Here is a 12,699-nt window from a genome sequence, read left to right on the forward strand (position 1 = left end):
TACAGACAGACAGGTGAGAGCGCCAGGTCAGCCTTGACTGATCAGGCTTCTCACTTCCTTTTAGTGGCGTCTTCTGTGGAGCTGTCCACTGAAATGTGGTGCTTAATCAGTTTTTTTTCTTATCGAGTGACACGGAAATCTGTGCGTTTTTGTTTCTCCTTGTAGCAGTATTGCTGCTGAGCACACGTTTAAAAGCTACAGGCTTTCTTGTGTTATTGAGCGGAATTGCCAGAGTTTTAGAGATTGTATAGACATATCCTACTTTTAGACTTGAATGATCAAATTGTAAATTATTGTAATTTTAAATTGAGAAAGTTAAATATAACATAAACTGGAGCAACCATCCTTGGCCCTGTGTAGAAGCAACTGAATGGACAGCAGTGTGCACTCGGGATTTTGTATTTAATTAGCATAAAAGAGCTTCTGGAGAGCAGCAGGACTGTGCGTCACAGCCATCGGCGAAGATGGGAGGGGGAGGGGGGGCATCTGTTGGAGTCCACAAACTGCAGTGTGTATTCCTTCCACGGCCGACAAAACCAGTCCGGTTGATGTGAAATGATGACTTAGCTCACAGTGTTATCTCTGACTGAAGACAGCTGGGAGCCGAAAGGATGCAGCAGACGGACCGAAAAAAGCAAGTGCGCTGATGGAGCTGGCGCTGTAAGCTGAAGGTAAATCCCCAAACTGTAAGTGCTGCCCGGCACCAGCGCGTCACCTGACTGACGGAATAGGAAACAATGAAGCAACTAGGGATGACGGCGATAAAACGAGTCCAAGTCACGGGATTGGAAAAGCGCGTGCGATGACGGACGGCGCAAGGGGCAGAGAAGAGGCAAAGCAGAGGGAAGTTATCTAGCTCATTAGTAGGGCTCCAGGTGCTGGAAAACAAAACTAAATAAAAGACACACCAGATGTGCCAAGTGTGCGTAATTCTTTAAGCAAATCAACTGGGGGAAGCCGATTTTCTTTCTCAAAAGACAAGATTTGAGCCGGAGTCATGGAGCCGGAGGGGACCACAGAGGGACAAGCCACTAATTTGGCACAATCTGCTGCCTCCAAACTGTCCCAGATAGGTGAAAGAACTAAACAACTGGGCTACATCAAAGACCCAGTTCGGCAGAAACAGGTTATTCTAGTAATAGTCTGTGTAGCACTTTTGTTAGACAACATGCTTTATATGGTAATTGTGCCAATTATACCCGATTACCTTGAAGGGCTACAGAAAGCAGCGGATGAAGCAGAAGTCGTTGTACTGCAGACCAACTTCACTAACAGCACCATCCACAAAGCAACCAGGGGGAACTTCGACCTACAGATTGGTGTTCTTTTTGCCTCCAAAGCCATCCTGCAGCTCCTTGTGAACCCACTAAGTGGCACGTTTATAGACAGAGTGGGGTATGATATTCCACTTTTCATCGGTCTCAATGTCATGTTTCTCTCCACTCTTACTTTTGCCTTCGCTGAAAACTACGCAACTCTGTTCCTGGCGCGCAGCATCCAGGGCCTCGGATCGGCTTTCGCGGACACTGCTGGGATCGCTCTGATCGCGGACAGGTACACAGAGGAGAAAGAGAGGAGCAAAGCGCTGGGTATTGCCTTGGCTTTCATCTCTTTTGGAAGTCTTGTGGCGCCCCCCTTTGGAGGGGTCCTCTATCAGTTCGCAGGGAAGCGGGTGCCCTTCCTGATTCTGGCCTGTGTCTGCCTCATTGATGGTATATTGTGCCTGACTGTGCTGAAACCCTTCTCCAACCAAGAGAGAGAAAACATGCCAGTAGGCACCCCCATATATAAACTGATGATTGATCCTTATATAGCTGTAGTGGCTGGTGCTCTGACAATTTGTAACATCCCTCTCGCCTTCCTTGAGCCCACTATCGCCAACTGGATGGAAGAAAACATGCATGCCAGCCAGTGGGAGATCGGCATGACATGGTTCCCTGCCTTCTTCCCTCATGTTTTAGGTGTATATCTCACTGTCAAATTAGCAGCCAAGTACCCCCATCTCCAGTGGTTTTACGGGGCCATAGGTATGGTGTTTATAGGCGCGAGCTCCTGCACAGTGCCAGCGTGTAAAAACTTTGGACAGCTCATGATCCCGCTGTGCGGAATCTGTTTTGGCATCGCCTTCGTGGACACGGCGCTCCTGCCAACACTGGGTTTCCTGGTGGATGTGCGACATGTGTCAGTGTATGGCAGTGTGTACGCCATCGCAGACATCTCTTACTGCGTGGCCTATGCCCTGGGGCCCGTGGTGGCTGGACAGATAGTGCACGACCTGGGCTTTGTTCAGCTCAACTTAGGCATGGGCCTCGCCAATGTACTTTACGCACCAGCGCTCCTTCTGCTGAAGAACGTGACAAAGATAAAGCCTTCTTTCTCCGAGCGTAATATGCTCTTGGAGGATGGCCCAACAGGACTGTATGATACGATTAAGATGGAGCAACGAGAGAAGAAGAGAAAGGGTTTATGTACAACGATCGACGAGAATGGCGTTGAAACCTTTCCGCAACGTTCGTATTCAGAGGAGGAATCCTCAGGAGGAGAGTACGCGTAAAATACCTTCAACTGAGTGTAAAACTATCAAAGTGCCCATGTAGAGTTCTGTGCATCCCGTCCGATCCAATCAATTGCATAACACGATTAGGATTGTGTAACAAATATATTATTTACTGCTCCTGGTGACAATTCCTCCGGGCATTGTCAACCAAATAGCTTCAGGCTTTTGCAGTAGAAAGGCGCTCGCTGGCGTTTGTTCGTCTTAAAGTGAGAGTATTTTGGAAGATTTGTTCAGATAAATGTCTATTCATTAACAGTATTTAGCACTGTATCAGAAACTGACTCATATTCAGGGATTATGTGTAAATGTATTTTAACAAAAGAAGAATTGTAATGTGTGCGTCTTTTCTGTATTCATTTTGCCAGAGTTGTGCTGCTAAACTTAATATGCAATACTGTGTGTCACAAGACGATTTTAGAAATATACAAAATATTTAAATGTTCTGAAATCTGCGTCTTGCTGTCTAATTAATTTGTATATTTTGGATGATGTAGTGCTGGAATGCCCCATTGTGTGATCTGCGACTGTACATACATGTATATTCATGTACATAATTAAACCAATATTATATGAATGATATACTGTTTATGGAAATTATTTATTAAGGCAATTACTTGGATAATTTCTTTGCGGTATATAACATATTTATTTCCCTCTACATGTGAATACATTTAACAAGGATCATGAAAATGTGATTTAACTTCTAATATGATGGTAACATACATAAAGGATGCATACGTAAAGTTTTTTACGCACACACATTCTTAGATTTTTGCAATGAACAAGCATTAATCTAACAATCCATCAATGAACTTATTAAGGCCTACACTTGGATATTCTGTGATCCTTATTATTATACAAAACAGACGAATGTGAAAACATAAGTTTATTTTAGAAAATGTAACTTATTGCATTATTAAAATAATAGTTTGGGAGCAAAATACCTGAGGGTGAGCGTAATGTTGGGTGTAAAACTGATGTCAGAGCAAAGACGTCAAAGCATCTGTGCTCGTCCATAATGCAGATCTTGGCATATAGGCCTAATTTTAAATACGTAATGTCAATTAAATCAGTCAGACGCAGTGAGGTGGAAGCAATAGTGTTGGAATTTTGGAAAGCCAAAGGAGGAAGTCTGTAACACATCCTAATTGTTTTCCGGCGTCAAGCATCTGAGGCGTTCAGTCGATGTCTAAATGAGCTGGTGTGAAGATGCGAAGTGCCAAATAAACTTCTCGGCGAATAGCAGGACTTTAGGGAGGAGCCTGGCAGCCAGGAGGGTGAGTTACCCTCCCAGCAGCTCTCCTGAGCCAGCGATGGAGTTGCGCTCTTGCCATGGTGGGGATTAAAAGAGGATCAATATGATAAAAAGGATCAAAGTAGTGACATTTAAAAGATATTCCGCCAGAAATGGATTTAACTGCATACACCCTAAACCCCTTGCTTGAACCACAGGAGTGTGATCTTTTTTTCTGGTGAGTAAAACATTTAATTTGTAAGGTTTATTTCAGTTAGGTAAATGTTTTATTGTTATTAATGACCGCTTGTTAACACCAAATGTACAAGTTTACGTAACCATTTTGAATAAGATGTAAAGATATTCCAGTGCGCATTCTCTTTTTTTTCTGTCATGACATGTCATGTTATGTCATTGGCTACATTTCATTTATTGAGTAGAATTGGGCATTTGTATTAAACATTCCCCCAGTAGTGCAACGTTTAAAGACATCTAGTTAGACCACCACAGGGACTGTTAAACGTTTGCCGGAACTTGATTTCATTTCATTTTTGGACAGAGTCTGTCGTGAAGGCTGGCCCTCTGCACCGCCAACATGCCCGTTCTGGACCAGGAGCCCTCCAAAGATTTAGGGGGCGGAGATGTAAATATATATTTGACTTATATCTATCTTTTACTGAAAAATGCGTGAGTTCAAATTGGGAACTTTAAAAATCTAGTTAAATTAAGCATATTAATACGATCATTACATACAAGTACCCCGGGAATCCATGTATGATATTGTATGAGAATAGTCAAATGCTTTGACATTTCAATTAACTTTTTTTTTAACATTTACTTATTCTGAGTCAAGCGAAGTGAACAATTTACACTTTGGGGAAGCAGTTGTTCTCAACAAGTGAACTAAAAACTGAATAATTATTTATTTAAAGTAGTTTCTTGATAAAGTTGTATAATGCATGTGGCAGAGGAGACTCAGAAGTTGTGTGTCACACATTTTGAGTTTTTCATGCCCCCACACTGTTTTAGGGTCTTCCTAAACTGCCGCTCCCCGTCCTGAAAGACACACTGGACATGTACCTGAGGTGTATGAAGCACCTGCTCACAGAGGAGCAGTTCAACAAGACCCAAAATATAGTGAAGCAGTTTGGAGCCCCTGGAGGAGTGGGGGAGCTACTACAGAGCAAACTTGTGGAAAGGAGGGAGAACATGGCAAATTGGGTAAATACACACAATGATGTGTGTAAGACATTTCAAATCCCAAAAGAAAATGCTATCAGCTAGTGACACTCAGCATTATGAGGGAACATATTTTATCTCACATAGTATTTTACCCTTCTATATCCAACCTAGGTGTATGACTACTGGCTGAATGACATGTACCTGAACAACAGACTGGCTCTGCCCGTCAACTCCAGTCCTGTGATGGTCTTCCCACAGCAGCACTTCAGGGCTCCCATCGACTCTTTAAGGTATTTATTTGACACTGTATCAAACACAAATAAGTCATGAGAGAAACCTCAGACAGGACAGAGAAGTATACTGTCACCCAACTGTGTCCCTTGTGCCCACAGATACTGTAAACTAACAAGCTGTAATTCCAATGCATTGCAAAACTCAAAAAGTTACCACTTGACAGGCAATTTTTAAATTTTGACAGCACAAAGACTTGAGAAATGACAAGGAACTGTATAGATTACTCAGAGACCGGCTTTGATTGATTATAAACAAAACACTTCCATGCTACACATTGAAATGGTCATTACCCAGAACACCTTGAGGGCTAAGAGGCCAGGCTACTGGTGGCAAGGTTAATAGACAATGAAGGCTGTGGTGTGGTTAACGTGGTAATGATCTAGGACTGACTCCTTAACCAGATGATTTACATGTAGCATTTATACTGTTAAATGGAATACAACTACAGAAGAATGAGGTTAAATGCAAGGAATTATTAGGATTGTAGAAGTACTACGTGTGTGTGTGTTATAGGAAGTATTTCACAATTTAAAGTCGTTCTTTCCTAGGTTTGCTGCACACCTAATTTCTGGTGTCTTGGAGTATAAGACTCTTCTTGATTCGTAAGTTGATATATGATGGCATGAAGGCACTTGAGAGAATCATTTGAATAACAGGTTATCATGTGTAAATAAAATGCCTAACAAAGTGTTTGTGTGCAGACACAAACTGCCTTTGGACTATGCTCGGGGCCAGCTGGCTGGAACCCCTCTGTGTATGGAGCAGTACTATCGCCTCTTCAATTCCTACCGCCTGCCGGGGCCTGAGAGGGACACACTAGTGGCCCAGGAGAGTAGCGTTATGCCAGAACCTGAACACATCATTGTGGCTTGTAAAAACCAGGTCAGTGAAGAAAAACAAATCCAAAGTTCTCATAGACTTGACTTTGGAACCCGTAGTTTTGCAAAGAAATAGCAACTCAAAGGTAGGAAATTCAAGAATTCAGAAAAAAATAACCTCACAGGGAACAATATGTTTACAGTGAATGTGTCACCGACTTAGAGAGGATTAGACATACATTGGGTCTCTTCCACAGCAGAACATATGGATCATCACTCACTTGTATCAGATGGTATTGAAAACAGGCTCTGTGGGCACTAAGCAAGCCCAATGACAACTTCTCTAAGTTATTTATCTAGAAAATGTGTGAAATTTTCACATCAGCCAGGAGCATTTAGCAGAGGTTCTATTAGTTATAAAAGAAGAATCAAAGGTGCTCAAATAACTATAAACAATTAAAGATGCAGACTTGCTTGCTATATTACGTCCTTCAATAAGACCAGTAATGGACTAGTATTGCCAGTCAAGACCAGAGCTACATGCAATCTGGTTTTTACTAACTAAGCCATTCTGTATGTTTCAAATCTCATAAATTACTTTAGTAAGTGAGTATAATGTCATCATTACAAGACCACAAAAATTGAGACTGAAGTTGTTATAAAATGGAATTATCCTTGAAGTCTGTGTTGCCCTTCATCATGCACATCCTACCAGATGTGCCCATTTGTCCATGTCTTTAGGAAGCAATTGCGCCCTGCAGTATAGATTCCCAGCATATATTAAAGTAAGACCTTAGGGACGAGTCGGTACATTGAAACAGCATATGTCCAATTTGAACCTCTGTCCAGTTCTTTGTGCTGGATGTGGTGATCAACTTCCGCCGACTGAATGAAAGAGACCTGCTGGCTCAGCTGGAGAAGATCGCCAGGATGGCTGACAGCGAAGAAGAGCGTGTCCCACCTATTGGTCTCCTCACTTCAGATGGACGGACAGAGTGGGCCGAGTCTCGCAGTGTGCTCATGAAAGGTATGAGACTGAGGCAGATCTCAGTGCTTTCCTGTCTATTTGCCCCACCAATTTAACTTTGTCCCCCCATATTATGCTCTAGAGTCTACTAACAGGGACTCCCTGGACATGATCGAGCGTTGTATGTGTCTGGTCTGTCTGGATGATGCCAGTGGGCCCGAGCTAAGTGACTCCGCACGTGCGATGTTGATGTTGCATGGCGGAGGAGTGGCCAAGAATGGGGGCAACCGTTGGTACGACAAGCCCATGCAGGTTAGTGGTCACAGTTAGCTAGTAAGGCTAAGAAGAAAGAAGAATCAAAGAATCAATGAAGTGAGGTTAAAAGAAATGCAGATGATTAAAGAAGGCTATTGCCTTGCTTACTGAGGACATGACATAACAAATTCATGTTCCTCTCTCACAGTACCAGTGGATGCAATTAGCCAATCCCATACCAAATTAAGAATTTACATTTAGAGAAACATAGAGTGGAGGTCCCCACTGGATTACAAGCATTCAGCCTGATGTCATTAGCATGAACTTTGATGGAGATGTTTTGATGAAGAATTCATTTTAAAATGAATGCTTCACTGTGGGGTGTAATATGTGGATGAAATGTATATGAAGGAACATGTAGATGCAGCATGCACAAGTTCCATAACAAAAATACTGCATATGAAGTGAATTCTAGATAATCTAGCATTTCAGCTTCGTTCAACTCAAGAAAATCCCACTTACAATAGCTCAACTGTGTCAGTTTGTTGTAGGAGCTGGCGGCTGCTGTGGAGTCGTGTGTGAACACTCACCATTTGAGGGACTTGTCCTTGTACAGTGCACAGAGTTTCTTCTCAAATACATGTGAGAAGGAAATGCAAAAAATGAGTTTGTTATATCTTTTAGCATACGTTTAGAATATCCAAATAAGACAACCTTAAATAACAGGCCAACTGATCTAATGTTCCCATGTGATCTCAGGATCGGCAGCCCATCAAAGCTGGTTAGGGCTGCAAGTGTGAGCGAGCTGCCTGCACCACGCAAGCTCCGCTGGAAATGTACTCCAGAGATTCAAAAACTTCTCGCTGCTTCTGCTGACAAACTACAAAGGTTTGGGTTTACTCTGGTTTATCATACATGAATGCATGCTTTCTGCTCACAGCAGGATTTATGCTTATTTGCTCAGGCAGGTGGAAAATCTGGACATGAATGTCCACAAATTCTCCAATTACGGGAAAGAGTTCATCAAAAAGCAGAAAATGAGTCCTGATGCCTACATCCAGGTTGCTCTTCAGTTAGCCTACTACCGGTAAGATAATGCTGATTACAACAGGACTGATTCTCATAGGATAACCCGGGTCTCCAAGCTACAAGGCCTACTCTTTGTGCGTTACTTTAGATGTCACAGCAGAATGGTGTCGACCTATGAGAGTGCTTCTATACGACGTTTTCAGAAGGGCAGAGTGGACAACATCCGCTCAGCAACACCAGAAGCCCTGGCCTTTGTCAAAGCAATGACAGATGGGGAACTGAGCACAAGTGTAAGATGTTACAATCCTTCTGACCAATTTAAATAAATGCTGCTGCAGAGTCAAAACTCAGTTTAAATCATGAAATGATTGTCAGTTTTCTGAGAAAGAAAAGGTAGTCAAGTAGTCAAGTAATTGATTCTAAGTTGTTTTCATTTCCAGGAGACAGAAAAGATGGAGACGTTACAAAGTGCCATAAACGTGCAGACAAAGTATACTATTCTGGTGACTATTCTCTAACCTCATCCAGATTTCTATTACAATGTTGACTTTGCATATCAAAGATAACATATGTATTCATTCTCCTTTTCAGGCTATTACAGGGATGGCAATAGACAATCACTTACTAGGACTGCGTGAAATTGCACATGAACTGAAGAATGAGAAGCCAGAAATATTCAAAGATGAAGCCCATTTCATCAGTAATCATTTCATTCTCTCTACAAGTCAGGTATTGTCATTTGATTTTAACAATAAAGTGAAGCTATTTTTAATCAAAAATGATAAAGGGCCACTTCACAAATTTCACACATGAAGTTCAGTTTACACGTAAAGAGCACTGCTCAGCCTGTGAAAAAAGTTTCATGTCCTTTGTGGCTCTGCATGAAGCTGTCAAAGGCTGAAAATACAACATAAATGTCATCAGGCTTTTCATGGCTTGTGCTTAAGATGTGACATTCTTAGCAGAAATTGAGTTACAAAGTGGAGGAGTTTGGTTTCAAAGAACTTGCCATTTAGGAGCCCAGATGGTTCTAATGAAAGTAGAACTGCAACTAATTACCTTAAATATCAGTTAATCTACAGATTACTTTCTAAAACATTCGCCAAAAACGAAATATTATTATTATTATATTATTAACATTCTTTGATGTCGGAAAAAGAAAAACTTAAAATCCTCACATTTGAGAACCTGGAATCACAATTGTTTTGCATTTTTGCTTAAAAAATGACTTAAATAATAAATCAATTATCAAAGTACTTAGCAATTGGTAGTCTTTCGGTAGACCGATCGATTAATTGTTAAGCAGCTTTAAATTAAAGACTGTGTAGAATCCACTTTACTATACTACTATATATAGTTTATATAGTCGAATAGTGGCATCTCAATCTTTCCACCTACAGCAGTATTTAATACTGAAGGATTCATTCTTCCCTTAGGTTCCTACTACTGTTGAGATGTTCTGCTGCTACGGACCTGTGGTTCCAAACGGATATGGAGCGTGCTACAACCCTCAGTCAGACCACATTATCTTCTGTGTGTCCAGTTTCCACAAGAGCCCAGAGACATGTTCAACAGAATTTGTCAAGTGTCTGGCACAGGCTCTACTGGACATGAGGGATCTGTGCAATAAATGCAACTCCGGCTCCAATCCGACCCAGCAAAGACAGGGTCAGACGCTAGAGACGCACACGCAAACAGACACAAGCTGGCAAAGGAAAACACCTCAGAGACCAACTGAAGTGACCAAGAATCAGCAAACGCTGCCACAAATTCTGCTAAAGACCCCTGACCAGACTAAAGTTGAAGCTCAAACCCAGACTTTATCACAAGTAGACGCACAAGGTTGGAAGAATGGAAGTAAAACATAGGAAACTGTCAGTGCCAGGGGGAAATGGTTTGAGTCAATCGCAAAATATACACTGTAACTGTGATACAAAATGTTATGTAAAGCTGTTTTGTTCTATACTGTAATGTAAAATGTATGAAGTGCTAATAATGTATTTAACTCATTGTTAGAGAATATTAGAAGTGTTTGGATATCATAGAGGATGTTTACTGCTGTTGTCCAACAACAACAAAATCCAATATATCGCACTAATTCAAATGTCTGTCAAAATAGCTTCTGTATGTAGGTAAAAAAAGAAATCAATCCAAATTGGAGCTTTTGATTGTTGATTTGCACTAAATCAAGATGAATCTGCCAAATAATACATTTACTGTTTGGTGACGAGCAAAAGTAGTCCGTGAGTTATGATGAATGGCTGATTGTCTTACTATATGTCAACTTGCAAATTGCATGCTGCTATCACACTGTAAAAAAAAAAGCTGCTATCTAATGATATTCTGAAGGTCTAGGTACATTGTACATCTAGAATCTTCTATGCAATTTCTGTTTATGTTGTCTTCATAAATTGTGTCTATTGTACCAAAATAACATGTGGTATTACTTAAATGTCTGTTGCCAAAAAAAATATTTTATAAAAACATTATTAGACAATGTGTGAATACTGTACTGTATTCCTTATATTGGAAAAAGCAAATAACCAAGATTTTAAAAAGGATACCATTTAGCTTATTATAGAATGTTAAGTGTGATCCAAATGGTGTATTTGAAAAACACAAATGTCTTTATTTAGAATATATCAATTCATTCAATCAAGTTATTTATTTTTGTATGATAGCTATAACTTAATGTTACAAAGTGTAAATGTAAGCCTGAAACAACACTTATCAACCAGAGGTGACCACTGTGTTTACTGCTGTCAAAGTACTGTGTTGTTTTATGAAGCACTGTTGAAGATTAAAAGAAACCCAAACCAAATGATATGTTTATTTGCCGTTTACAGAGTAGATGCAAATCAACACCATGTTTGAGTTTCTACTCTGATTTATACTGTAAAAGAAATGTAACCTTACAGACATATCCACTTATCCACCACATTATGGGTACCGAGCATGCACTGGTCTGCACTGCTCGGAATTTATGGAATCGGGATGTCAATGTGATTTTAAAAACCTACAAATTCATTTTTGGGAAAGTTTTAATAACTTTGACTTCTTGAATTATTTATTATTATACAATGCTGATTGATCAGTGCAAATGTGTAAGTATAGCCAAAAAGCTAACTTTCAACCCCTGAAATTATGACAAATTATGAGAAGTTCTTTTAAATAGTGCAATCGTAAGCCATATTATTTGTTCTATATGTGGCATATGGTTCTAAGGCAAATTTTTAAAGAGTTTATAATAATGTCAAATCTTGTGGTAGCCCATTTATAATGACTTATAAAATTAATATTTGACTTGTTATGATGAGATACTCACAAATGCAATTTAGTGTTGATCACATAGCACTAAGAAATGAATAACTTTTATTTTTTTTAACAAGTGGAGAAAATGTGATTCCTGGACACATTCCGGAGAGGAAGCCATGTAAGCAACAACAGGTGCATTGTGTAGGTTAGTTACCCAGGTGACCACAACAAACAATGCCTAAAAACGCGCGGGTGACCCTTTGCAACGGACCTTATGAATCCAATGGAGTAGTAGAACACAGAAACTTCCGCCTGCAGGGTCTTCAGGGTATGTTTCTTTTTGAGTCCAATTGGGACACCGCATGTTGTCTGCTTTCCTGACTGTTTTAGTTGAGGTCAAACATTGTCCGTCCAATATGTCTGCAGCCGCTCTGACAGCGCGCGGGCACCAGTGCGTCTTGGAAGACACGCGCGAGTGGAACATGGTGAAGCTCGTGGTCAACGGGGAGGTCGTCTTCCAAAGTAATATAAAGCACCTGGAGTTCGGTGAGTTTGGTTAGCTTTGACGGAACGCGGAGACTACCCGTTACGTTATTGTGATGTCACAGTGCACACTGACCGTCTGGAAACCTGTTCATGTTTTTTCCCTGAAGGTGGGGATGGACAACTGGACCCTGTTTGCAAAGAAGCTGTTAATGCTGTAGAGAACGCTTACTGAAGAAAAACAGAAATGAAAATATAAATCTACACATTCATCATGTATATGTCTGGGCTCCAGAAATTTGCACATTCACTAAATGTCTGATTGTATTGCAGATATGTAAGGGAATTTCTATAATTGCCATGCACTATGATGGGCCCTGCATTATTAGTAAATTTTGAGGGCCAATCTTTCTTTTGAAGGTTTTAACTAATTGTTTTAGCTTTTATTGGGCTCACTTTGTGTATATTCCATTAATGACACACAGAAAAGCTGGGTTGATTTCTAGGCCACTGCTGAATATGGCATATGTAGTCCAGTGTGTGAACTTTCCTTAATGAGAACCTTGGAGGGGACAGGGTACATACATGATGTACAGAAGGGGATAGGGTGGTGTTGGCAGGGGCC

General features: G+C 40.8%; 3 protein-coding genes across 3 annotated transcripts; all 3 read left to right on the forward strand.

Annotated features, from left to right (window-relative positions):
- Positions 1-311: 311 nt before the first annotated feature.
- Positions 312-3,131, forward strand: slc18a3a (solute carrier family 18 member 3a). Its single transcript, XM_034898925.1, has one exon. It carries the CDS (start codon positions 998-1,000, stop codon positions 2,552-2,554), a length of 1,557 nt encoding a protein of 518 aa, XP_034754816.1. The 5' UTR covers positions 312-997; the 3' UTR covers positions 2,555-3,131.
- A 619-nt stretch (positions 3,132-3,750) lies between these two features.
- chata (choline O-acetyltransferase a) lies at positions 3,751-10,796 on the forward strand. Its single transcript, XM_034898909.1, has 15 exons — positions 3,751-4,029; positions 4,351-4,434; positions 4,821-5,012; positions 5,145-5,263; positions 5,816-5,869; positions 5,969-6,149; positions 6,935-7,112; positions 7,195-7,364; positions 7,849-7,949; positions 8,067-8,195; positions 8,272-8,394; positions 8,485-8,626; positions 8,777-8,839; positions 8,928-9,065; positions 9,773-10,796. The coding sequence occupies exons 2-15, from the start codon at positions 4,387-4,389 to the stop codon at positions 10,202-10,204; spliced, it is 2,070 nt and encodes a 689-aa protein (XP_034754800.1). The 5' UTR covers positions 3,751-4,029; positions 4,351-4,386; the 3' UTR covers positions 10,205-10,796.
- A 972-nt stretch (positions 10,797-11,768) lies between these two features.
- Positions 11,769-12,327, forward strand: c17h10orf53 (chromosome 17 C10orf53 homolog). The gene is made up of 3 exons (XM_034898607.1): positions 11,769-11,919; positions 12,018-12,137; positions 12,245-12,327. Exons 1-3 carry the CDS (start codon positions 11,826-11,828, stop codon positions 12,307-12,309), a joined length of 279 nt encoding a protein of 92 aa, XP_034754498.1. The 5' UTR covers positions 11,769-11,825; the 3' UTR covers positions 12,310-12,327.
- The last annotated feature ends 372 nt before the right edge of the window (positions 12,328-12,699 follow it).

The sequence above is a fragment of the Etheostoma cragini genome, chromosome 17, assembly GCF_013103735.1.
Source record: "Etheostoma cragini isolate CJK2018 chromosome 17, CSU_Ecrag_1.0, whole genome shotgun sequence".
NCBI lineage: Eukaryota > Metazoa > Chordata > Actinopteri > Perciformes > Percidae > Etheostoma > Etheostoma cragini.

Bases quoted from the DNA above. Each gene is read 5' to 3' on its own strand.
- c17h10orf53 (XM_034898607.1), top strand. From the start codon at position 11,826: ATGCCTAAAAACGCGCGGGTGACCCTTTGCAACGGACCTTATGAATCC. The intron at 11,920-12,017 runs GTATGTTTCTTT...ATATGTCTGCAG, and splicing joins CCGCCTGCAGGGTCTTCAGG to CCGCTCTGACAGCGCGCGGG. The intron at 12,138-12,244 runs GTGAGTTTGGTT...TTTTCCCTGAAG, and splicing joins TATAAAGCACCTGGAGTTCG to GTGGGGATGGACAACTGGAC.
- chata (XM_034898909.1), top strand. From the start codon at position 4,387: ATGCCCGTTCTGGACCAGGAGCCCTCCAAAGATTTAGGGGGCGGAGAT. The intron at 6,150-6,934 runs GTCAGTGAAGAA...ACCTCTGTCCAG, and splicing joins TTGTGGCTTGTAAAAACCAG to TTCTTTGTGCTGGATGTGGT. The intron at 7,113-7,194 runs GTATGAGACTGA...ATTATGCTCTAG, and splicing joins TCGCAGTGTGCTCATGAAAG to AGTCTACTAACAGGGACTCC.
- slc18a3a (XM_034898925.1), top strand. From the start codon at position 998: ATGGAGCCGGAGGGGACCACAGAGGGACAAGCCACTAATTTGGCACAA.